At 51.0% G+C, this 26,940-nt stretch overlaps 1 protein-coding gene across 2 annotated transcripts in view; it reads right to left on the bottom strand.

Annotated features, from left to right (window-relative positions):
- The window catches only part of LOC123426009 (probable (S)-ureidoglycine aminohydrolase), a 37,542-nt gene extending 10,858 nt beyond the window's left edge, over positions 1–26,684 (bottom strand). For both annotated transcript variants that reach the window (XM_045109786.1, XM_045109788.1), the window contains exons 1-5: positions 26,307–26,684; positions 16,314–16,401; positions 16,155–16,231; positions 14,823–14,862; positions 14,614–14,680 (exon numbers count right to left, since the gene is read on the bottom strand). In XM_045109786.1, the coding sequence (XP_044965721.1) occupies positions 14,614–14,680; positions 14,823–14,862; positions 16,155–16,231; positions 16,314–16,401; positions 26,307–26,481 (447 nt within the window). In that variant the 5' untranslated portion in view covers positions 26,482–26,684. The remainder of the gene's footprint in view (positions 1–14,613; positions 14,681–14,822; positions 14,863–16,154; positions 16,232–16,313; positions 16,402–26,306) is intronic.
- Between the last annotated feature and the right edge of the window lie 256 nt (positions 26,685–26,940).

Genomic DNA, 26,940 nt, shown 5'->3' with positions numbered 1-26,940 from the left:
ATTCCTCTGATTCGAAGTTGGAACCATTGTCTGTTATGATGCTGTGAGGAACTCCGTACCGAAATGTTATATCTCTCATGAACTTTATGGCGGTGCGCGAGTCTAACTTCTTTATCGGCTTGGCTTCAATCCATTTAGTAAACTTGTCGACTACAACAAGCAAGTGTGTGAATCCACTCTGACCTGTTCGGAAGGGGCCGACCATGTCCAAACCCCAAACAGCAAATGGCCAGACGAGTGGGATGGTCTTCAAGGCAGATGCGGGCTTGTGAGACAAGTTAGAATAGAATTGGCAACCTTCGCAATGATAAACGATATCTTTAGCCATCTCATTAGCATGCGGACAGAAGAACCCAGCTCGGTATGCTTTGGCAACAATGGTTTGAGAGGACGCATGATGACCACAGGTCCCCGAGTGGATTTCTTCCAGGATCAGTCGGCCCTCCTCAGGGGAGATGCACCGTTGAGCTACGCCAGTAACACTTTCTCTGTAAAGCTGATTGCACATCACAGTAAAAGCCTTCGATCTACAGACAATCTGCTTAGCTTCAGCTTCGTCTTCAGGGAGTTCTCTTCTCAGGATGTATGCAATGTATGGTACTGTCCACTCGGGCGTGATCACCAGAATTTCCATAACTAAATCAACCACTGCTGGGACGTCAATCTCAGTCGGATTAGAGGTGCTTATCGGTTGTGGGGGCTCTTCAGTGAAAGGATCCTCTTGCACCGAAGGAGTATGTAAGTGTTCCAGGAACACATTGCTGGGGACAGGTTTCCGAGTGGATCCAATCTTGGCCAATTCATCAGCAGCTTGGTTTTCAATCGGGGAACATGGTGGAGCTCCAGACCTTCAAACTTCTTCTCAAGTTTCCTTACTGCATTGCAATATCCAGTCATGGCGAGGTTTCTGACATTCCATTCCTTCATCACTTGATTGACCACCAAATCTGAGTCGCCGTATACCATCAGGCGTCGGATGTCGAGTGAGATGGCCATACGCAACCCGTAGAGGAGGGCTTCATATTCAGCCTCATTGTTGGAGGAATCAAAATGAATCTGGAGAACATAATTAAGCTTGTCGCCTTTTCGGGACACCAATACCACACCAGCACCGGACCCATTCAACATTTTGGAGCCATCGAAGAACATAGTCCAGTGTGCCGAGTGAATTTGAGCTGGCTGCTGTTGTTCCACCCACTCGGCCATGAAATTAGCAAGGGCTTGAGACTTGATAGCTTTCTTTGCCTCGAACTTGATGTCAAAATATAACAGCTCGATAGCCCATTTGGCCACACGACCCGATGTGTCGCGATTGTTAAGAATCTCTTATAATGGGGCATCGCTAACGACTAATATCAAATAATCTTGAAAGTAATGAGCCACCTTCTTCGCTGATAAGTATATTCCATAAATGAGCTTCTGGTAATGAGGATACCTTTTGCTTCGAAGGGGTCAATACTTCAGAAATGTAATAGACTGGGCGCTGGACCTTGTAAGCTTTGCCTTCTTCTCGCTCAACAGTCAGAACCGTGCTGACAACTTGATTAGTAGCTGCGATGTATAAGAGCAAGGGTTCTTTGTTGTGCGGAGCAGCAAGCACCGGCTGTGTGTAAAGCGCGGCTTTTAGCTCGACAAACGCTGCTTCTGCCTCGTCATTCCACTCGAACACATCTGATTTCTTCTTCTCGCTCGGTGGTCAGAACCGTGCTGACAACTTGATTAGTAGTTGCGATGTATAAGAGCAAGGGTTCTTTGCTGTGCGGAGCGGCAAGCACCGGCTCGGTGGAAAGCAGGGATTTTAGCTCGACAAACGCTGCTTCTGCCTCGTCATTCCACTCGAACACATCTGATTTCTTCATGAGTCGGTATAAAGGCAATGCCTTCTCACCGAGGCGAGAGATGAACCGACTCAACGCCGCCAGACAGCCTGTGAGCCTCTGGAGATCGTGCACCCGCACAGGGCTTTGCATCCGGATGATGGCGCCGATCTTCTCGGGGTTGACATCGATCCCACGTTCGGAAACGAGGAAACCGAGTAACTTGCCGCCAGGGACTCCGAAAGTGCACTTAGCTGGATTCAGTTTGATGTCATACTTCCTCAGGTTGGCGAATGTTTCCGCTAGGTCAGTCAACGGGTCGGAACCTTTACGAGACTTGACCACAATATCATCCATGTATGCTTCGACGTTCCAACCGATTTGATCAAGCAGGCACTTCTGGATCATACACATGAAAGTGGCGCCGGCATTCTTCAAACCAAAAGGCATGGTGATATAACAGAAACACCCGAAAGGGGTGATGAAGGCCGTTTTTATTTCATCTGGGCCAAACAGACGGATCTGATGGTAGCCAGAATAAGCATCAAGAAAAGATAAACGCTCACACTCCGCAGTCGAATCGACAATTTGATCAATGCGGGGGAGCGGAAAGTGATCTTTCGGGCAGACCCTATTGATTTTCCATAAATCGATACACATACGAAGGGACTTGTCCTTCTTGGGGACCATGATGACATTCGCGAGCCACTCGGAGTGGTAGACCTCGCGGATGAACTTCGCCTCCAAGAGACGTGCCACCTCCTCGTCGGTTGCTTTTCTGTTCTCTGCTGCAGACCGTCGCAAATGCTCCTTGACAGGCTTTTCCTTTGGATCCACTCTCAGTCGGTGCTCAGCCAGTTCCCTAGGTACACCCGGCATGTCAGCAGGCTTCCATGCAAAGATGTCCCAGTTCTCACGGAGGAACTTGATGAGCTCGGCTTCCTATTTGCTGTCGAGCGTTGTGGAGATGTTGGTCGGAGCAGCATTAGGATATGTCGGGTGGATGTGCACTGGTTTGACTTCACCTACCGACTGAAAAGCGGACTCAGAAGCGGGCTTCTTGGAGCGCATCAGGTCGGCAGGGTCAGCATTCTTCCGATATTCCTCCAGTTCGACCACAACCATCTTTGATCAGTAATTTTTTAGCCTGGTTGTAAGCACTCTTCGGCTCTCTGTCAATTGCCTGCGACTGTGATGACTCCCTTGGGCTCTGGCATCTTTATCTTCAGATACACGTAACATGGTCGGGCCATGAAACGAGCATATGCTGGACGGCCAAGGATGGCATGATATGCACTCTGGAAATCTAGCACCTCGAATGTCAACTTCTCCTTGCGAAAGTTTTTGTTGGAACCGAAAACGACGTCCAACGCAATCTGCCCGAGTGACTTGGCCTTCTTTTCGGGAATGACTCCATGGAACTGCATATTGCTCTCGCCGAGTCGGGACATCTGAATGCCCATCCCCTTAAGAGTTTCTGCATACAAAATATTCAACCCACTTCCTCCATCCATCAGGACCTTGCGAAGCCGAACACCTTCGACAACCGGATCCACCACCAGAGCCTGTCGACCAAGAGTAGCGACATGAGCGGGGTGATCCGACTTTCTCTTCGTCGTTCTCCTTTTCAGGATCCTTTCCACTCGACTGATCCTCTTCAAACTGTTGGATCAACAGGCTACACTGAAGAGTGGTGACATCTGACTGACCCTTGGACTTCTTGGGGGAAATTGCCCTTTCGGTTTTCCCTTGAATTTTCCTCGTGCCGCCAGGGCGGCTGCTTCTGCCGGAGTGGAACCATCGGCCTTGCGCTTCTGCTTCCGATTGGAATTGCCACCAGCATCGTTGTTGACTGATTTCCCTTTACCGCTGCTGTAACGCAACAGACACACCCGCCGGTGGTCGTTACTCCTGACGGAATCTAGACTGTCCCCACATATCAATACTAGTCTTTTCTGCACACTTTGTCCTGCCCATGCGCACCCCGGGAGCAACTTCCCGGTTGGTCACCCATCCGGGGAACTACTCCAAGCCGAGCACGCTTAACCTGGGAGTTCTGTTCGAATGGGCTCCCGTAAAAGAAGTAATTCCTTATTGATATGAGTAGTTTATCATCCCAAATAAGCCAGGCTATCACAGCCGCGGATGCGGTCTTCTTCTTCGCCATTGGAGTATTGGACAGCAATCTCCATCATCTTGCTCATGGACATGTCGCCTGTACGACCGAACTTCAAATACAGTTCTCTGTATCTGACACCGGCTTTGAAGGCACAGACTGCACGGTGCTCAGAAACATTCTCTACCGTGTGATGAAGGTGGTCCACCGCTGAATATAATCTCTCAAAGATTCATTCGACTTCTGCACGCAAATCTGTAGCTCGGACGGACCAGCAGGACGCTTGCATGTGCCTTCGAATGTTTTGATGAACACTCGGGCGAGATCCTTCCAGCAGCCGATGCTAGAAGGAGCCAACTGATTCAGCCACGCCCTGGCCGAACCATCCAGCATCAGAGGCAAATGCTTCATGGCGACGCTGTCATTACCTCCACCAATTTGCACTGCCACTCGGTAGTCGTCAAGCCATGTTTCAGGCTTGGATTCTCCTGTGAACTTACTTATTCTAGCCGCCAACCTGAAGTTGGGGGGAATATCAGCAGAACGGATTGCTCTACTGAAGCACTCGGGACCAAAAAATGCAGTACCGCTTCCACTCAGACGATCTCTCTCGAAATCATCTTTGTGAGCTCTGCCCCTGACAATCCTTCTCTGCGCGAGTACATTTCTCGCATCAAATCCTGGACTCCCCTCGTCACCGAACAGGCGCCTGTCATCGTAGTGTCGGGACACATACGTACCGCTCCTCGGAGGAGAACGCACCCGACGGCGGTCATCACGGTGATAACGGGGAGCGAACTGGTTCCGCCCCTGGTCTCTGTGTTGATTCTCTCGATAACCCCCGTCTCTGCAACGCTGAGGTGACCCTGGACTGTAAACTGAACGAATTGTATCTACTCTAGGTGAATTACTGTGCAACCTATTGAGCGACTATGATACAGCTGAGTTTTGTTGTTGCGCTGCTTGAAGCAAAGTACGAATCTGCTCTGCCTCTACCAGCCTCTGAGTTTGATGGCTGAATAAAATCTGCCATCTTAGCGGCGGTTGCAACATTTAGTACCGGAGTACGATATACCTCAATGTTGTCCTGTCGCCCACTCGAGAAGAGTTGTCGCTAATGCTCGATTAGAAGTTGGACGACGACGTGCGTGTCCAATCGACGGTTCTCCAACATCGCGTTCGCCGTGACCGAACCCGGGCGGGCTCTCCATAGAACCCGCCATGAAGACCTCCGCTGCTGGATTGCAGCTCTCGCACTCGGAAGGGACATCAGACTGATCGGACGCTGAGTGGATCGAGCTCCGGAGAGGTTCAGTAGGCTCGATGGCCGCAACTTGCGGAGATGGTGGAGATGACGCCTGGCGAGCCACTGCGTGCTTCACCCATCGCTGAAGTCGTGAGCGACCGGATCGTTTGTGACGACGAACATCGGAGCGAACGGTCGACAACGGAGTCAATGGCTGCCGAAGGAGTATGCCGCAGGAGCTTGCACAGAAGTGCGTCGCCCCGTTGATCGTGAGCGCCTCGATGTCGAGAGGCGCCTCTTGAAGCCATGTCGAGTCATCGGCAACAAAGATGAGCGCGCCGAAACGGATCTCACCGCCCAGAAACGAATCGCAGCCGGAAGACATGCGGAGAGTGAAGATTGCAAACTTGCCGGAAGTCGCTTAGACGCCTGCCCGACGGTGGGCGCCAACTGTCGTGGGAATGAACCTGACAGTAGAGGTGTAGGGTACGAAAGGAGAGGGCATAGTCCTAGCTACGGCAAGCTTGTACGCAAGATGTATGAGTTCAGGCCCTCTCGTAGAGGTAACATCCCTACGTCTCAGTGCTCGGAGCTCTTGTGGTGTGGAATATGTGTTACAAGGGGTGCGAACCCTTGTGCCAGAGGTGAGGGGTGGCTTATATAGAGTGCTCTACCCCTCATCAAGGCCCCAGCATCTAAGGGTTCAATCAATAGAGTTTAAAGGTGTACGTTACTGATAACGTATGTATGTAATTAATGCTATTCATGATGATCAGCCGAACGCTCGCCTGTTGGCCTCCCTGGAGTGGCTTCTGGTCTTCTGCGTCGACTGGTTTCTTCCGAGTGGAAGTTGGTTGTCGAGTGAAGGGGAACATCTTCCGAATGACTTCTTACCTTGTGATTTTTAGACGCCATGGCTATCCAGTCGGAATCTTCTTCATGACCATCAAGTCTTTAATGAGGTACCTTGGGTAGGACGTCTAGGTCAGGCCTGTGACCCTACCCTAGGTACATATCCCCATCAGCAGCCAGTGGTGCCACTTGCGTGGCGAGTCATGCATGGCGCATCGGAGATACATCTCCATGCACTGGTTGACCCGCTCGCTTTGGCCATCGGTCTGCGGGTGGTAAGCCGTTGAGTAGAGTAGTTTTGTGCCGACGTCGGCCAGCAGCTCCCGCCACAGGTTGTTGGTGAAGACTTTGTCATGGTCGAAGACAATGGACACCAAGATGCCATTGAGTTTCACGACGTGGTCCCAGAAGGCGCTCGCCACCTGCATTGCGTGGAAGGGGTGGCACAGGGGGATGAAGTGGGCGAACTTGGTGAAACGATCCACGACCACTAGATAGTGTCAAAGCCCTCGGATGTGGGAAGCCCCTCGTTGAAGTCCATCTTCAGATCCTCCCAGGGTGCCGAGGGAATCGGCGGCGCCAGGAGGACGGCCGGCTTGGTGTGCTCGTGCTTGGCATGTTGGCAGATCGAGCACTGCTGCACGAACTCGTCCACGTCACGCTTGAGGCCACGCTAGTCAAAGTGCTTGCGCACCCGCTGGTATGTCGCGGTGGAACCGAAGTGCCCGCCCACGGCTGTTGTGCAGGGCTGCGATGAGCTTGGTGCGCAGAGCCATGTTGGCACCGATCCAGAGGCAGCCGCGGTGGCGGATCACCCCATGGTAGAGCTCGTAGCCGTCCTCGCCGGGGCTGCTGATGGAGAGTTGTTGCAGCCGTTCTTGTGCGTCGGGGTCGGTCTCATACAAATTGACCACCTCCTGAATCCATGCCGGCTGGCAAGCCGAGAGAGCGGAGAGATCCAGTTGCTTGCCCACGCATGACAGCGCATCCGCTGCTCCGTTCTCGAGGCCGCACCGGTAATGGAAACGGAATTGGAGCCCCGCCAATTTTGTCGTGGCTTTGCGTTGCAGCTTAGTTTCCATGTGTTGGTCACCCAAGTTGCAGAGAGACTTGTGGGCAGTTAGGATGTCGAACGGGCCGCGCTGCAGGTACTGCTGCCACTTGTCGACGGCCATCATAACTGCGAGAAACTCCTTCTCGTAGGTCGACAACTTCTGGTTGCGCACTCCGAGGGCCTTGCTGAAGCCGGCGTCGGTCTCGATCGCGAACAGCCGCTCGAAGTTGGGCAAAGCCAGAACTGGCATGGTGAACATCGTCGTCTTGAGCATGTCGAAGGCGGCCTAGGCCTGCTCGTTCCACGCGAAGCCCTTCTAGGTGAGCAGCGGCGTGAGGGGCTTGGCGATGATGTTGTAGCCTGGCACAAACTTCATGTAGTAACCGGTGAGGACCAGGAATCCACAGAGCTCCATGGCATTCGTCGTGTCGGCCACTGCGTCATTGCTTGTATCTTCTCCTTGTCCATGGCCACACCCTCCTTGGAAATGACATGCACGAGGTAGTCGATGTGGTCGCAAGTGAAGCAGCACTTGGACTCCTTGACGAACATTTGGTGCACATGGAGGAGCTCGAAGACGATGTGCAAGTGCTCAAGGTGCTCCTCCATTGTTTTACTGAAGACGAGGATGTCATCAAGCAAAATTATGAAAAATTTGCGTGCATACTTGTAGTGCCCCAAGTGTAAAGCTTTCCCTTTTTGTAACCTTCCATGTGGGACCACCTTGACATTGGAATGAGAGAGTCCTTTTGCATGTATGATTTCATGTGTCTCTTATTTTTGTCTCCCTTGCATGCATGCATATCATAATGTTTCATGCCATGTGTTCTTGTTGTTGCAATGTGGTCATATGATTTCATGTGGTGTTTGTGGTCTTGTGTTGGATGTGATCTTGTGATTACATGTGATGATGCACATGTGATGATGTGGGGTGTAGTAGTGGTTTGTGAGGGGTTGTTATTTTTTTTTCAATCCCTTCCCTCTCTCTTTATCTCAAGTTCAAATCCTATTTGCTCCTATGCTGTTTTAAAAATGTTACACCTTTAGTGCATTTTAGTTGGAGTGTGGGCATGTAGGAGAGGGGTTTTTAAAACCTATTTTGTTTGGGGTTTTCCTTTTTTGGGGTTTTCCTTTATTTCAGATTTAATTAAATCTGATTGGCAATTATTTTTAGTTGCCCAAATAGTCATTTTGGTATTTTATTTATTTGGGGCATAATTCCCTTATGCCCAGGGATATTTTATCTCTATTTTTATGCCCTTAGTTTTTCCTAGGATTTTAGTTGCATGTGGTGTTGTTTTATATTAGAAAGGGCCAGGTTTTTCCCTCCTTCTCTCCTAGCGCTATACCAGCCCAACTCCTCCCAGGCCCAAAACCTTTCGCTACAGCAGCCCAGCGCCGTCCCTCTTCCTCCTCGAGACGACGTCATGGTGTACGACGGCTTCTCCTCCTCCCGATCCTCCATCCTGTCGATCCAGTGGTCAAGCTCCTCCCCCGAGGCGCTATAAAGCCGCAGGAAGCTCCTCCTCCTTCCTAGGTTTCCTCTCCCTTCTCCGGTGCGCCGCCACCTCCTCTCTTCTTCTTCCTTCTCCTCTGGTAAGTTCCGTAGGTAGCCAGAGCAGCCCCTCTCCGTCGATCGTCGCCCTCGTCGTCGTTCTTCACCGGCGACCATGTCCAGGGGCTCAGGGTTGGTGCCCGCACCCCATTTTTGCCCTCGGTGAGGTCGAGGTGCCTCCTCACCGACGGCAAGGACGACGTCTGCGCCGCGGACCCGAAGCCCCCTCGTTCTGCTTCCAGGAGCGTCTCGTCGTCGATCTGCTTCCTCTTCGTCGCCGGGCTGCTTCCTCTCCGTCGCCTCTTCCTCCGTTCAGTCCTCCCCTTCGTTCCCCAAGGTGAGGAACGTTCCCCCTTCCTTCTTCCTCCTTAGATCGACCGGATCCGCCATGGTAGAGCTCGCCGTGCTTCCTGTCTGTGCAGTTCGTCAGCAGAGGGTTGTGTAGGTGTGGTGAGCTAGATGTGTTGAGCAGCAGTAGATCCTCCCCTTCGTAGTGCATCGTGTAGGTACAGCGGTTCCTCCGATAGCGTGCGGTAGCAGGGAAGCATGCCAGTGACCTTCCCTGTCGCCATGCTCTCTGTCGAGCAGAGCAGAGCAGAGCAGGAGCTTTGATATGTATGTGTGTGTGTGTTTCTCTGCCAGGCGCGGTTCGTGGTGGTGTGTAGGGTAGCAGGGACTCCTTCCCTTCGTGCATCGTCGTTGTAGTGGTGGCTCCCCTCGTGGGCAGCAGTAGCAGTTGTTCTGCTCCGGCACCTTCTCTGTCGCCAGCGTGCAGAGCACAGGTAGATGTGCTAGGGATAGCTTATCTGAATAGATCCCCCCTTTCTAGCAGTAACCGATTCGTAGCCCAGTGGTAGTTTGTTCCGATGCCTGTCAAGAGGGCGTGGGTTCGAGTCCCCCCCCTCGGCATCCTTTTTTCCTTATTTTGCCTCGGCACAGTAGCAAGGTACCTAGTTACCTTGGTTAACCACCATACTCTATCGAACCAGTGGTGTGGTGGTAGCGCGGTGCAGTGGCGTGACAGAGGCCCTGGGTTCGATTCCCAGGCCTGTCACTTGCATTTTTCCACTTCTCTCTCATTTTATTTCTTTTGCTTTGCCCTACTCCACTTGTGCCTAATCTATAGACATCAAAGTGGTCTTTTTATTTCTTCTTCCTGCTAGTGTAGCTAGATGCAGGTTGTATGTTGTGTGTGTGTTTTGCACACACTAGTAGAAGTGCATGTGTATGTGTGTATGTGGCTTAAGTGATAAGTGGCTCATGTGATCTTGCTAGTGTGTGTGGGTGTGTAGTTCTTGCAAAGTATGTGCATTGTGGAGTAGGTGAGATGTGTGTGTGTTGAGGTGATGTGTGTGTAAGCAGTGCACACATATGTGGTACCTAGTAGGAGTGTATGTATGTGATGCTCCGTGTTTACTTGCATAGTAGTTTTTCCTTCATGTTGTTCTTGGGATTAAGTGCTTGTGATGAGGTTGTTGCGATGATATGTGTGTGGTGAAACAGCCCAATTTGCAACACTTGTGCACCTCCTCATTTTCATATGAGAGAGGGCATGATGTGTGTGTGGGGGGGTGATCTAGTGAAAGTAGTGCTTGTGATGTTGTGCATGACACAAACATGGGGTTCAAACCCTCTTGTCAGTATTGTCTTTGTGCACATGAGCATAACTATGTAGTAGTTGTTCTAGTGATAGTCACATGAAATGTTGCACTATTCACTATATAGGAATCTATGTTGTTTTTCCTTCCTAGTTTGTGATCACTTGTTCCAAGCAAGTGTATACATATTATATATGATTTTGTGGTAGAATCTCCCAAGGAATCCATTGGTGAACTTAGTTTTGCCATTGGAACATTTTCTGGAGATGACATATTTTTATTTTCTTCTATGTTTAGAGCTTGGTTCCATAAGTTGTGGTGAGTCTTTGTGATTGTTTCTTGATTGTGGTAGTAGAGGGTGACCCCCTCTACCTCATGTTGGTTTCATCTCATGATTAGGATTCCATATGTGCAAGTTATGCCCACTCAAAGTAGGCATGTGGCTGAAATTCCAGATTAGTGAAAATCAAGTCTGAGAATCTGTTTATATTTTCTTCTCCTGTTGATGAGGTTGTGCTGGTCAATGTGTTGTGATCTAGCCTTAGCTTTCAACTAGAAAGTTGAAGCTGATATGTTTGTCTAGCTCCCTGTAAAATTTCATTCTATTTGGAGTCCTGTAGATATTGTTTTGGCTGCTGTCAAAATGCTTCAGAGCATAGACAGAGAGTGAGAATCTGGAATTTTCACTAAGTCCCTGGAAACTGATATTTTTGGGCAAGTTTGCAGCCTTGTATCTTTCTGTGTTTAATTCCTTTTTGTGTGATTCTTGCTTGTGCTTGTAGTATTCTTGGATAGCTATAGCCAAATATATTATTTGTTATATTTGGCTGGCTGTAGGTGTTTTGCATGTAGCTCACAAAGTGCTATGATGCAGTTTATGGCAGATTGTGTAGTTTTGTCATTTTGATGTTTGGAAGTGCTTAGTTGATGATGTGGTGTTCTTCTTTGCTCCACCCCATCCATGATAGTTTGTTTTATGTCTTGGCAACCTGGAAATACCAGAGTTGTGCCATTTGAGTGTGTGGTGCTGATTTTGTCACGTAGGGCTTCATATCTTGTTTCGTTGATTTCCGTTGATCCGTAGCTCCGATTGTAATGTTCTTTATATGGTTTTGCATCGTTTTCACGAGACGCATCTGATCATGTCATTCTCATGCATGTCAAAATAGCTTAGGATGCAGTTCTGTCCAGGAAACATGTATTCACTCTTTAAGCTTGTGCTAGTGATAGAAATAGTGATGCATGCTCATATTCATCTCATGCATCATGTGCTTGTTGCATCTTGAGGTGCTGTTGTTCATTGGATGTTATTCTTATGTTGGGTAGCACCGGGATCGGAGAACGAGTTCGTGGATTCAGGAGAGTACGTGCAGGACGATCAAGAACCATTCCAAGCTGAGGATATCACAGGCAAGATGATATGACCTTGATTCCATCTCTAGACTTGTTATGCTAGATTACGTTTCCTTTGTCATATGCTCGCTGCCTACCACTGAAATATTTGCCTCTTAATATGCCATGAAACCAAACACTTACCCCTTCCTAGCAAACTTGAATGGCTAAGTAGGCTTGCTCAGCTACTAATGTTAGCGTTGCTAGATGCAGGTGCTTTGTCTCATGTGACAACATGAGCTTGATATCATTATCTTAAATTCTGTTATTTAATTAATGCACCTATATACTTGGTAAATAACGGAAGGCCTAGCCTTTTGCCGGGTGCTTTGTTCCGTTAGTGCCGCCATAGTTACCGGCTACCGGTGTTTGATTCCATATTGATCGCTCTAACACGTTCGGGGTTGTTATGGGACCCCCTCGATAAATCGCGTAGTGCTAAGACTTGTCCGGCAGGACCCAACATTGGTGTTAATTTGCTAATCACTTAATAATAATCTACATAGGGAATGATCACCCCGAGGATCTTTACTCAACAACCCGGGCCAGTGCTCCTCATGAGTGTTGGTCCAAAATGGACAGACTGCGGGGGCCACCACAGGGAAACTTGAGGTTTGGCTCCTGTAGGCTTTTCCATCCGTCGTGTCCTAAGACTGAGATACGCGGCTCTTATCAGGGTCGTCGACACGACGGGAGGTCCTGCTAGTCTTGCCTTACCTTAGCGATATATCTTGCGTATAGGAATCCCGATGAAGCTTTGGTTCTCCCCAGAGTTGAGGTTTTCCTCTAAGGAATCCGACGAGATCACGAGATTCGTGATAGAGGATTACTTTGCGGCCCGTGTACGTTTGTGATGGACTAGTTGGAGCACCCCTGCAGGGTTTAATCTTTCGGAAAGCCGTGCCCGCGGTTATGTGGCAACTTGAAATATTTTGTTAACATCCGATAATAGATAACTTAAACATAAGCTAATAAAATTGCCAACTATGTGCGTAACCGTGACTGTCCCCTCGAAGATCTCTCTTCGATCGGGAACACGGTGGGGGTATGAATGACGTAGGTAGGTGTTCAGGATCACTTAGTGATCAAGTATTATCGACCGTTAGTATAGACCACCTTCATAAATGTTCTACGTAAGTTAGCCACCATATCAAGCTTAGGATGCTGCAACCTTAAACACTCTTAGTCGTTACAATACTTACTGAAGATAGTGTTCATGAGGCATTGGAAGGTAGCAGGGGCGTTCATGAGCCCGAATGGCATGACCCGGAACTAGAAATGGTCGTGGTGCATCTTGAACGCGATCTTGGCTTCGTCCTCTTCGTGCATGCGAATTTGGTGGTAGCCAGCACGGAGGTCGAGATTGGAGATCGCGGCGCCAGCCAGCTCGTCGACGATGGGGACTGTAAATTTGTTCTTGATGGTGGCGTCGTTGAGGTGGCGGTAGTCGGCACAGAACCACCACGTGTCGTCCTTCTTCTTGACCAGAAGGACCGAGGCCACGTACAGATTGACGTTGTGCACGATCATTCCAGAGTCGAGTATCTCGCGGACCTGGCGTTCGATCACGTCCCTCTGGAGTGAGAGTACCGATATGGGTGTGTGTTCGTGGAGACCACGCCCTTGACCAGGGTGACCGTGTGGTCATACTGGCAATGTGGGGGTAGCCCGCGCGGCGCCACGAGAACATCGGTGAACTCGTCGAGCAGCGGCCTTGCACGACGAGGGGGTTTTTGCTGACGGCCTTGTGCGGCGACGGCGGGTGCTCGCAAGCGTCCACCATGGCCATGGCCCAGACATCCTTGCATGCGATCATCTTGCGGAGCTCCTCGGGCTCCACCGCCTTGAGCGTTGTGGTGGCAGCCGGTTGCACGCCGCGTAGCGTGATTTGCTTGTCGTCATGTCGAAAGGTGACCCACTTGTCTTGCCAATGGCACGTCATGGGACTGTACTGGGAAAGCCAGTCCATCCCCGGAATGCCTTCGTAGACACCGATGTCAAGCTCGCGCATCGGTGTGGAGAATGTGTGGCCCTGCATCCACCACTCGAGCTCGAGCACGATCCGGTTGCAAGTGAGATGATTTCCATTGGCGCCGCGCACTTCCACCAGAATCATGGCTTCGGTGATGGCACCGATGCGCTCAACGAAGGATTTGTTGTCGAAGTTGTGCGTACTGCCCAAGTCGAGCAGTAGCAGCATCACCAGGGCGTGAAGACGAATGGTGCTTGTCGAGTTGGAGCCGTCGAGCACCTGAGACAACAGCACGCGGCACGCTGGATTGGATGGCGCTGGCGCCGACACGGGGTCGTCAAGCAGCTCCAAGGCGAAATGCCTGAAGCCAGTGGGCTGCTAGCCGTCGATGTGGAGCGTTGCGGTGGCCACCCAATTGTGCGGCGCAACCTTATAGAGCTCGAAGTAAGCCAGGCATCTATCCAGCCATAGGTATGGCACGGTGCCATGGAAGCGCGGGAAATCGTGCTTCGGGGGCTTGTGGTAGGTGCAGTCATTGTGGAAGGCCGGAGGCGATGTTGTCGCTGTTGGCACCCCGGCGCTGCCTGCTGGGGGAATCGGAATGAGCGGAGGTCAATTGTCGCCCAAACATCACTATATCAGCATCTGATTTCAGCCTTTTGTAGTCTTCATTTCACATTTTACAAGTTAAAACATGCTATGAAAATATAACAACAAAACCAAGAGTAGATAGACCAAGATACATGATCACCACTCAGACACTGTATTACAACATCAGAATCTGCTATGACGGTATATATGATGATGACAAAGGTCAAATATAATTCTTGCTGCCTTGAAACAAACTGATGTGCGAAGAAATGCATAACTGAACAAAAAAAGTCCATATGAACCCCGCAGGTTATGTTATGGAATCAGTGATGTTTGAAGTACCCTGATTCTTACGGATAAATACACAATTAATTTGGTAAAAAAACACAAAAGGCATGCACTGATATCATGTAATCTTACCAACAGGGATTGGGTTGTTCTGCTCTCCACAGACAATGCAGTGCTGCCTTGAACCACAAAGATAAGCCTGGAAATAAAATGGGAGAGCTGGAAATCTCATTCCGGGGATGGTGATAATTCCAAGTCAGACAAAGAAAAGGATGCTGACAAATGAATTGCTCCCTTCGTTAATCTATGTCTAAGCGTTTAACTAGCGAGTTAAGTTGAACCTTTCAACATCTTTCGGTGGTAAGGCTGATTTTGATCCATCTGCATAATGCAACAAAGAACTTAATAGGCTGCTTTTGCCAACAACTTAGTTCCAGAAAAATCAATGACATGTGATGATGTACAAGAAAAGATGGACTTTAAACTGAGAGCTAATGAGCTTGGCAATTTTGGCCCAAGAATGTACTCCCTACATTCCAAAAATACTTGTCGTGGTTTTAGTTCAAATTTAAACTAAAAGCACGACAAGTATTTCCATGAACAGAGAGAGTAGTACAAATCCAGATGTACAAAAGTTGCTTAAGCCATGCAATCAGTTTCGCTGGAGCGACTGCAATCAGTGTTGCACGTTATGTGTTGGGATCTGGTCCCTTCTCCAAAATTCAAGAAATAGGAACCTTACCTACAAGAAAGTTCGGATCTCAATGCAAACAAAGGGTTCAGATAACAACCACCCTAGCAAGTGTTGATAGCAAATCCATGCTCTATCTCTCTCTATATATATAGAAACTCTATTCATCACCCAGGGTGCAGAATAAATTAATCCTCGCCCGAGGTAATTTTACGGTCATTTCATAAACAAATTACATTTGAAATGCAAATAGTTACATTTATATTGATTCACTACGTAAAATTTGACATAAGAAAACAAAAATATAGGTCATAAGACCAGAAAAATCGCATTTTATGTATAATTTACACTGTGTTTTTATGTTTGTAATTTTACGTGACATATATTTCTCATATATTTCTTTACTTGACTATGTATTTTCTTACGGTCTCTTTTTACGTATGAGATAAGATTAAAATTTACGAAACGTAAAATTACGGTTTATTGATGTGAAAATAGAGGGGGTGAAGAATAACTATTCCTCACCCAGGGTGACGAATAGCGCGACCCGAAACCTTATTCATCCCCAGGGTGCAGAATAAATTTTATATATATATATATATATATATATATATATATATATATATATATATATATATATATATATATATATATATATATAAGTCAGAGCTATCCTTATTGTTCTCATACATGAATAACAAAATTACTAGATCCAACAAATAAGCATCTTCTCATCCAACTTGATGTTTAGCAACTATATTAACTACTCCCTCCGTCTCAATATTTTTATCTTAGATTTGTCTAGATATGAATGTATCTAGTCACGTTTTGGTATTTAGATACATTTACTTTTAAACAAACCTAAGACAAGGATTTTGGGACGGAGGGAGTAGTATTTTGTCTTATGAGTTGATATATGCAATTACATATGATTATAGCATTCTTTGTAAGCACATGACAGTAAATGGGATAAACTGCACACCTTGCATGTTTGCCAAGTACATAGTGAAGTGTGCGCCAAGAGCTGGACTAATCAAATATGCTCCTAACGTGTTGGTCCTAGAGAGAATAAACGGTTGGTGTTAATATAGACACATAATGTGCAAAGAAATTAGAGTACAGGGGAAAGACAGAGCCTTACCAATTAGGTAAAGGACTGAATACATGGCTTTCTGGTGTTATTACAGCATGATCCTTTTTTAACACACTACGTGTGAAGCCAGGTAAATCTGGAGATCCACAAAATGAACGAAATTAGCATCAACTGGACAATATTTGTATAAGAGCATCCATCCTCAAGAAAATAAAACCATAGCTTTAATAGTAAATGATGACAAAACTCTCGAGGCTTTAAGCCTATGCATACATACAGAAGCAATAACTGGAATGAATATATAGTATTCTTAGCAAGGGTGTGATAACACAATCTAAAATTCCTAGCTCGAAGACAATCTAATACAATTACAGCAAACAAGACGAACTGGAGAGACTGCAGATGATATCATTCTAGTTCTAGCCCCATAAGAGTGTAATATGAGACACAGTTTGCATGGGCAATCGAGCAGTACCTAGTGTACAGCTCAATTACTCAAGGCCTCAAATCTCATTCACAGACCAAAAAAAATTAACTTTAAGAGCATCTCCAACAACAACAACAACAAAACCTTTAGTCCCAAACAAGTTGGGGTAGGCTAGAGGTGAAACTCATAAGATCTCGCAACCAACTCATGGTTCTGGCATATGGATAACAAGCTTCCACGCATCCCTGTCCATGGCTTTTGGGTTTCATCTTCATAAGAGTGGCTGAGTTTTGACGTTGGCTCGCCAAGCGTATCACAACCCTCCTCCTTTACCCGGGCTTGGGACCGGCTATGTTGAGACAGTATAGGCAGAGTTTAAGAGCATCTCCAACAGATTACCAAAAATTTGGTGCCCCAAAAATGATTTTAGGTGAGGAGAGAGAAGGTTTTAGGGCACCAGAAAAGTTTTTGCTTTTCTAGATGCACTAAAACTGGTGCCCCAAAATTTGAAACATGAACTAAAACTCGTATATTCATTGCAAATTTTCAACTCTCGTACGAAATGTTGCGCATTGAACATGAAATGGCAAACTTAAACACTACCACTCTCATAGATCCCTAGCGGTACATTGTGATAGACCTAACTCCACGGCGTAGCGTGACACTACCAGTAGTCGTCGAAGTCCTCATTGCAGGAGATGTCCATCACCCCGGCGTCGGTGGGGCCGGCATCGTGTTCATTGGCTGTACACCTACTCGACGACTTCACCTTCCTTCTCCTCTTCCTCGAGCTGGTCAAACAACTCATCGACCTCAACTTCGATCTTGCGATTCTCCTCCTCCCCATGCAATTTCTTGTGCTGTGCCTCCTTCCTCAAAGTATGCAATGTCTAGCGGGAGGAGCTCCAGATTGGCGTTGACGAGCTCCGCTATATAGAGCACATCATTGGCCTCGGCGTTTCGCCTTCTCCTCCTCACAAGAGCAGGGAGGAAATCCACATACTTGGCCTCCATGGGAAAATGCATCACCGGTGCCGGAAGCACTGGAGCGCCACCAAGTCTACGCCCGCACAGCCAGCTCTGCGGTGTGAAAGGTGCCGAGACACTTCATCTCCCTCGTATCGGGGTTGTGGATCTTCATCGTGAAGTGGCACGACCGCCGACGCCGCACGCCGGGGTACGGCATGGGGCTCACGGTTGTATGGCGTAGAGGCAGCGGCGGCTGGGAGATCCCCCACGGCGGTAGCGGAGGAGATCGGTGATGGGGAAGATGGATTCGAGGCGAGGAGGACGGGGGTGGACGGATTCGAATGGCGACGGCGACGACTGTTGCGGGGGCTCGGGCTAGTTGTGACTCGATGGCAGCTGGATTCGTCGATGGAATGGCCAGGGGGTGGCGGCATGTCTCAGGGTGGGGTGGCGGTGTTGGCGTAGGGCGACTGAAATCGGGGACGGCGGTGTCAGCGATGAGGCTGCTGCCATGGTTAGTTTCAGTGGGGGCGGTTGGGTTCGTGCGACAATGTTTTCATTTTTGCGACAACCTTGTGAGAGTCTTACTTAATAGGAATGATAGACTACTCATATCAACAAGGAATTACTTCTTTTTCGGGAACCCATTCGCAAGGAACCTCAAAGTTAAGCGGGCTTGGAGCGATTTAAGGATGAGTGACCGACTGGGAAGTTGGTCCCCGGTGCGCACAAATGAGGATAAAGTGCGCAAGAAAAACAGTGTTGGTCTTTAGGGCCAGTCTAGATCCCGCCAAGTGTAACGGCCAGGAACTGGTGGTTGTGGCCGGGGCGTTACAGTTGGTATCAGAGCTAACTCTCTTGGCCTAAAATATGCAACACTTGTAGCAAAACTTTGGGCCTGATGTAAAAAACATTGGGCACATAAGGATATAGTTCATTTGTTGGAGACATTTTTTGGCCAAAAGTAATCCAAATGCGAGTTTCTTGGACTCAGCGGCTATTTTACATCATTCGTTGGAGATGCTCTAAGAAGAACAAGATATTCGTAACATTTGACATATTTCCAATGGTAGTCTGGTTTTCCTAACATATGCACCCATTTTCAGAGGAAAGGCCTAAGCCCGGCTTTAAATTAATAAAGCCAACCGGCAACCAAGTACCACAAGCAGAAACAGATCCAACGAAAGAAGCCCAAAATGGAAGTACCAACACACCACAACCGGCCAGACCTGGCACGCAGGCCGCAAGCGAGGAGGCAACGAAAGAAATGAGGCACCAACGAAGCAACAACTAAGAAATCAAAATAAGGCCGACGCAAGCTAAACTTCTCCCAACATGTCAGTTGCCGCGGAGCGCATCCGAGAGATAAAGAGGTCCACAGCCGCCTTTTCACCCTCCTTAGTCAAAGATTTCCACTGCTGCAAAAGGATAAAAAAATGAAAATAACGTCAACCGCCTTATTAAGGAACACCTATTCGATAGTAAATTTGTTTCTGGTGGTCCAAACGGTCCAACACATGGTCGAGAAATCAAACCAGAAAAGCCTCTTGGATAGACCCGTTCGAGAGGCAACAAGCGGCCTCAGTTCCTCGAAATTAGAAGGGGCCAAGGACATGCCCATCCAATCTCTAAGGCAGCTCCAAAACAGCAAGGCCAAAGTGCAACGGAACTGATAGGAGCAGGGCTCCTACCAAGGCGCGGCCTTAGGTTATAGGGGTGGAAGGAGGGTTGGCGAGGCAGGGGCGCGGCCGACGGCGCTGGGGCGCCGTGATCGCGCGAGGAATAGGTGCCGCGGCGGCGGCTAGGGTTTAGGGTTTCCCAACAGAAGATGGTCAAATAAGTTTGCTACTTCTTAATTCCAAAATAGGTCTTTTACATGAGTATATATATAATCTCATGGCTGCTAATAAAAATACGATAACTGGGCTAAGCCCCTAACTACTGTTGGGTCGGCGGCGGCTATAATTGGCCCCAGTCATAACATCTCTCCCCGCCTACGCAAACAGCTCGTCTTCGAGCTGGAAGTCTGGAAACTGTTGGCGAAACTCGTCGAGCCGCTCCCAAGTGGCGTCCTTCGCGGAAAGGCCTTGCCACTGAATCATAAGTCGCCAAACTCCGCGGCTCAGCTTAGCCCTCAAACACCTTCTGTGGATCTGGAAAAAGACGACCGTTGGCCACTGGCGGAAGGACCGGCGAAGATGTCGGTGGTTCACTGCGGAAAGGCTTAGCAGCCCCACATGGAAGACATCATAAATACGGGCGCCCGATGGCAACTGTAGCCAGTAGGCCACGCTGTCGGCACGCTCCACCACCTGAAACGGCCTGGCGTAACACGGCCCGAGCTTGCGCTTGGCGCGCGGGTCAAGCGACTGAGTGGAGCGGTCGAGAAGGCGCAGCCACACCCAATCGCCGACCGCAAACTCTGCATCGCAATGATGAGCGTGATAGTACTTCTTGGACAGCTGTTGCGCTTGGACAAGACGTTGACGCACCTCCGCGAGAACCTCATCCCTGCTGCGGAGAAGCTCGCCTGCCGCCTCGGTCTGAGCCGCCCCTTCCCGGAACTGAAGAATGGGCGGCGGAGGACGGCCATAAACGACCTCGAACGCAGTGGCACGCAAGGCGGAGTGGTAGGAGGTGTTGTAGCAGTACTCCGCCCAAGCGAGCCAGTCCACCCAGGCACGTGGGCGATCACCTGTAACACAACGTAAGTACATAGCGATCACCTTGTTCACAATCTCCAACTGGCCGTCGGCCTGAGGATGGAATGTTGTGCTCAGCCGCAACTTGACGCCCGCCATCTTGAAAAGATCACGCTAGACATGGCTGGTAAACACTGGATCACGGTCGTAGACAATCGACGAAGGAAATCCGTAGAGACGGACTATTCCGTCAAAGAAGGAGCGTGCGACAGAGGTGGCGGTGTAGGGATGGCCGAGCACAACAGAGTGGGTGTACTTGGAGAAGCGGTCCACCACCGTGAGAATGACGGACTTGCCGCCCACCTTGGGAAGACCCTCAATGAAATCCATGGAGATATCAGTCCATACCTGGAAGAACCTCAAGGGGCTGTAGTAGTCCTGTCGGCTGCAACGTGGTGGTCTTGTTGCGTTGACAAGTGACGCAAGACCGGACCCAATCCTACACCAGCGCACGGTCGTCGGGGATGAAGAAGTCGGAGCGAAGGCGGTGGAGCGTCTTCTGGACTCCCTCGTGACCGGTCGAGTGGGCGAGGAGCAGGGTCTCGTGGCGGAGGTCGCCTTGGTCGGCACAAAGAGGCGCCGCCCATGAAGGAGCAAGCCGCCCTCCAGGCGCCACGGCGCAGGCAGCGCTCCCTCCTGGAGTTGCTGGAGCAGCTGGGCGTCCGCCGCGGTCGATGTAGCCTAGCGGATATCGACGATGAAGGCGAAGGAGGAGCCGGAGCGGATGCAGAGGGCAGCTCCCTCAGCCTCGCCGGCGCCAGCAGCCTGATCGAAATCACAGCGGGACATTGCATCCGCGACGGTGTTGAGGCGGCCCTCGCGATACTCAACGGTGAAGTCGAACCCAAAGAGCTTGCTGATCCATTGATGCTGCGGAACGGTGGGAAGTCGCTGGTCCAACAAGAATTTGAGGTTGTAGTGATCCGTGCGGATAAGAAACGGCCGCCCCCACAAATATGGCCGCCAGTGCCGTACCGCCTGCACCAGCCCGATGAGCTCGCGCTCGTAAGCGGCGAGCTTGTGATGACGTGCGGCGAACGGCCGGCTGAAGAAACCGAGGGGTCCTGCACCCTGATGAAGGACGGCGTCAAACCCCACGCTGGAGGCGTCACGGTCCACGGTGAACAGCCTGTCGAAATCCCGCATCTGGAGAACCGGCCCAGTCATGAGGGCATGCTTCAGCGTCTGAAAAGCTTCAGCCGCTTCGGTGTCCCAAGTAAACACGTCGCGCCGCAGCAGCCGCGTAAGTGGAGCCGCAATCAGGCGAAACTCCCTAATGAACTTGCGGTAGTAGCCGGCTAGCCCCAAGAACCCGCGAAGAGCCCGAGGAGACTGCGGCGACGGCCAGGTGGCGACGGCGTCAACCTTGTCCGCATCCATGGCTACACCCTCCGCCGAGATGACATGTCTGAGATAAGCAACGGACGGTGTGCCAAACGAGCACTTCGGGTGCTTGAGGTATAGGTGGTGCACCCGAAGCTCGTTAAGAACGATGGCGATGTGCAGCAAATGCTCGGCCCACGACGAACTGTAGATGAGGATGTCGTCGAAGAAAACGAGCACAGACCGCCGTAAGTAGGGGCGGAGGACATCGTTCATCAATTCCTGAAATGTCGCCGGGGCGTTGGCAAGGCCGAACGGCATGACCAAGGACTCGAAGTGGCCATGATGTGTGTGAAAGGCCGTATTCGCAATGTCGTCTGGGTGCATTCGCACCTGATGATAGCCGAAACGAAGGTCGAGCTTGGTGAAGAAGCATGCCCCGTGTAGCTCGTCCAGGAGTTCCTCCACAACCGGAATAGGAAATTTATCCTTGGAGGTCTTGATGTTGAGAACCCGATAGTCAATGCAGAAGCGCCACGTGCCATACGCCTTACGGACGAGAAGTACCGGCGTCGAGAATGGAGAGGTGGTCGGCCGGATGATGCCTTGGCCAAGCATCTCCGCGCACTGCCTCTCAACTTCATCTTTCTGCAGCTGAGGGTAGCGATACGGGCGGACGGCCACGGGAGGTGTGCCCGGCAACAAGTGAATGTGATGGTCATAGGCCCAGGCTGGCGGGAGTCCTTGGGGGGTCTCGAAGTGGTCGTTGTACTGCTGCAAGAAACGGTCCAGCAGGGGCCTGGTCGAGTCGGCTGAGGTGGCCGACAGCTGGGGTTAGGGACTCGCGGCCAGCCCACCCCTCACACCCTCCCAGCGAACGCGGTGGCCCAGCCACCAAAAGACCATGGTCATCGCGTCGAAGTCCCAAAGAACAGGACCCAGGGTGCGCACGAAGTCGACGCCAAGGATGACACCAAAGCAACCCAGGTTGAGGCCGGCGCACGTGATGGAGAATTGCTCGTCACCAATGGCGAGAGGAACATCACGAGCAATGCCCTGGCAGGGAAGGCGGTCACCGTTGGCCACCGTGATCCGGAGGTGCTCCCCGCCAGTCGAATGAAGCGCGAGACGGGGCATGGTGGCCCCGAACAGGAAATTGTGGGTGGAGCCTGTATCGAGTAGTGCCAGGAGTTGCTCGCCCTTGATGGTGATCGACAGCAGCATGGTCTTCTTCGTCCGGATACCCGCGAGAGCGTGGAGCGAGACCACGATGGCGTTCGCTGGAGCTGCCTCGGCGGCGTCCTCCCCGCCTGGCAGGGCGGCGACGGCGTCGTCCTCAATTTAATCGGCTGCCTCTGGGTAGAAGAGTCGCGGGCACACGTGTCCGGGGATGTAGGGCTCGTCGCAGTTGTAGCAGAGGCCTTGGCGACGACGCTCGAGTTGCTCGACTGGCGTGAGCCGGCGCAACGGGCGTGCCGGCACCGCGGCAACGGGTGTCGTTGTGGCCGGGGCCGGCTCGGCGCTGGAGGCGACGGCCAGGACCCCTGGCGAGTGGTCCGCAAGGTCGAGGCCTGCTGCATGGCCGTCGCGCGATGCTCGAAGGCGCGGGCATAATACATGGCCGTCTGGATATCTTGTGGCCGGCGCATCTCCACGTCCACGCGGATGTGGTCGGGCAGCCCACCCACGAACAGCTCAGCCCGCTGGCGGCTCGAGATGCCAGGGGCGTGGCATGCTAGGGCTTGGAAGCGGTTAGTGAAGTCATGCACCGTCGAGAGGAAAGGCAGGCGCCCCAGCTCGGCCAGGCGGCTGCCGCGGACCGGAGGCCCGAAACGCAGCAGGCAAAGCTCACGGAAACGCTCCCACCGCGGCATGCCACCCTCGTCCTATTCAAAGGCGTAGTACCACGTCTGAGCCGCACCCCGTAGGTGGTATGAGGCGATCCAGGTGCGGTCGGACGCGAGCGTGCGCTCCCCCCGAAAAACTGCTCGCATTGATTGAGCCAGTTCAGGGGGTCGACGGTGCCCTCATAGGTAGCAAACTCGAGTTTGGAGAAACGTGGCAGCGGTTGAGCGTGAAAGGCGGACGGGTGCGCGCACTCGGTGCCAAACGGGCGGCCAACAGAGTCAGAAAAGCGGGCATCAGGGGGCCGCCTTGGAAGGGTGGACCGTCGATGCCGCCGTAAGGACGGAAGCGCCGGAGGCCCCACCAAACGGCACGGCCTGGTGCGACAGGCCCGTCGTGTAGACAGGCCCGAGGGACCCTGCGAGCCACGACGGCAACGGAGACGGCGACGGGGGGTACCGGAGCTGGTGGATGGGGACCCCCGGGCCCGATAGCGCCCCCGAGCCGGCAGGTGCGGCTCCCTGGGAGGAAGATGTGGTCGAGACGGGTGGCGGCAACCACTGCTTCTGCTGGGGCGCCGCGATAGCGGCGAAGGTACCGGGCGGCTGCGGGGCATAGGGGCCCGAGAGGAAGGTGCGGATGCCCGCGACCGCCTGTCCAAGCTCCTGGAGCACCGCCATCATCTCCTCCGACGTGAAGACAAAGGGCGCAGCGGCGGGTGGCGGCTGGGATGTGGTGGGCTGAGGAGCGGACATGATCGAGCCTGAGACGGCTGATACCAGATTGATAGGAGCAGGGCTCCTACCAGGGTGCGGCCTTAGGTTATAGGGGTGGAAGGAGGGTTGGCGAGGCAGGGGGCGCGGTCGACGGCGCTGGGGCGCCGTGGTCGCGCGAGGAAGAGGAGCCGCGGCGGCAGCTAGGGTTTAGGGTTTCCTGGCAGAAGCCGAGCAAATAAGTTTGCTACTTCTTAATTCCAAAATAGGTCTTTTACATGAGTATATATAATCTCATAGCTACTAATAAAAGTACGATAACTGGGCTAAGCCCCTAACTACTATTGGGCTGGCGGCGGCTATAAGTGGCCCCGATCATAACAGGAACAGAATATGGACCGTATCCTCGAGCTGGCCGGACAGAGCACAAAATTTGGAGCCTGGGCCCTGTCTCTTTTTAATCTAATCCGCTGCGGGCAGGTGACCCCTAATCGCTTGCCACATGAAAATCTTAACCTTTGAAAGCACCCTCGCCGCCCAGATGGGCTTAAACTTCAAAGTAATATGGCCTCCAGACAAAACACGATAACAAGACTTAACCGAGAACTGACCTGAGGCGGAGTGAGGCCAAGAGACCCCATCATGACTCTCCGACAGCGAGGGGAGGAGGGCAGCAAGGCGATGCCAATCCTCCAACTCTTCAGGAGAAAGGATCCGACGAAAGGCGAAGTCCCACCCACAAGCCACAAGCTCCGCAACGAAGGCCGCGGAGGAAGCAACAAAGGAAAAAAGCACTGGGAGGGACACCGCAAGCAGGCCTTCCCCGATCCACCAATCAAGCCAGAACCTAATACCCGAACCATCACCAACCGAAAACTTGGCCAAGGACCTAAAGTTGCCTCGCACATTAAGCAATTGTCGCCATAACTGAGAGATAGGGACACCACTAGCAAGATTGCATGAGAGGGGGGAGGAGTGAGGGAAGTATTTAGCCTTGAGGATGCTGAGCCAAAGGACATCCTGGTGAGAAGTAAGAATCCGTCACCACCGTTTAATGATGAGGTGCTTGTTCATAATAGTGGTGTTGAGGATCCCCAAACCCCCAACACTTTTAGGTCTCCACATCAACTTCCATTTGACCGGTCTATATTCTTTTTGTTATCCGCAGAGTTCCAATAAAAGCCGCTCTTGTGCTTGTCGAGACCGGCATGAATCCCAGCCGGAAGGCGGTAAAATTCCATGAGGAACATAGGCAGAGAGGACAAGCAGGAATTAGTTAAACACACCCTCCCAGGTCCCAGCAGTGTGGTTGTAGCGGCCTCTCCAGGGCGTGACCCTATTGCCAACCTTAGTCATTGAGAAGTTAAAATCCTTAGTCAGAAGCTTATAGGGAGAAATAGGCAAGCCCAAATATTTGGAGGGGAAAGAGCCCAAAGAGCACTTCAACAGGGCAGCCACTCGCAGGGCCTCCTCATGCTGTGCACCCAGCACCAACATATGCACCCATGACACTTTTGCACCTGCCATTTGATCTAATACGATCACCTCCACAGTACTACCAAGACATAAAACCACCACTAAATGGCAATCCGGCATCCAGTGGAAGAGCTTGTATGGTCCAAAAATGTAGAACAGGAGTGGCCCCTACTGCACCACGGGTACAACAACATACAACCATTGATATGACTATAATCAAAACATCCTTCTAATTTCCTAGGCTGTATACTTTATAGTATTATAGTTAGCATGCATCCGTTTTCCATAAGCTCCCTATTTGTGTGGACCATCACTATCGCTCCATCAGTTAAATTAGGGCGTACAATGTGCAACACAGGTGCTTTTGGGGAAATAAATAGGTTTTGTCATGCCATGTATGATGGCGTGGGTGCTTATTGTGACACATGACTACTTCTTTTTTGAGAGAATTGATATATGACTGCATGAGTGATCATCATATAAACAACAACAACATTTCCTATGGCCACGGACATCCTAAAATTGGAAAATCCGAGTAGGGGGCGAACGATGCGCCCGACTGTGGTGGTGTAGAGAGGTACAGTACCTTGCAAATGCACAGGTGCGAGGGTGGGACTGGTGACCTTCGAGTAGAGCGGCGGCCACTGGGAGCCATCGTTGGACGGTTCAGCCGAGCAGAACCCCTCGTCGGCGCCGGCCGCCGCCGCGACCCCGAGGGAAGCGAGCACGAGAAGGAGGAGGAGGTGGCCTGCGGGAACCATCTCGCGCAGCGCAGGCGTACAGCCCGCGAGGTTTTGGGATTGGGACTTGGAGGGAGGGGAGGAGGGGTTGGTTGGAAGACGGCGAAGGAGTAGAAGGCCCGTCGCGAGAAGAAGAGAGAGAGAGACACTAATAGGTGAGTGCTGAGCCCGAGCGCACAAGTGGGTGGGGGATGGCGGCTACTTCGTAGAGCCCACTCTCTCGGATTCCATGAGGCTGGGCATTGATAGTGTATTATATATTTGAGATTAGTAAACATATTGATGCAGTATATAATTAACAAAAGAGGGTTAGACATGTGTCAATGCATTGTCTTTTATCACGTTATCATATGATCATTGATAATACAATCATGTCAATGCATTGTTTCTTATGAGTTGTAGTATCTACATTTAATAATTTAAAGTAATGCACGCACATGATTGGACTAAAATCATTTTTTGACTATGGTGACGTGCAAG

This window comes from Hordeum vulgare, chromosome 2H (genome assembly GCF_904849725.1).
Source record: "Hordeum vulgare subsp. vulgare chromosome 2H, MorexV3_pseudomolecules_assembly, whole genome shotgun sequence".
In the NCBI taxonomy this organism is placed as follows: Eukaryota; Viridiplantae; Streptophyta; class Magnoliopsida; order Poales; family Poaceae; genus Hordeum; species Hordeum vulgare.
Note: the sequence above shows the minus strand (reverse complement) of the source record. Positions and strands in the feature narration are given on the sequence as shown.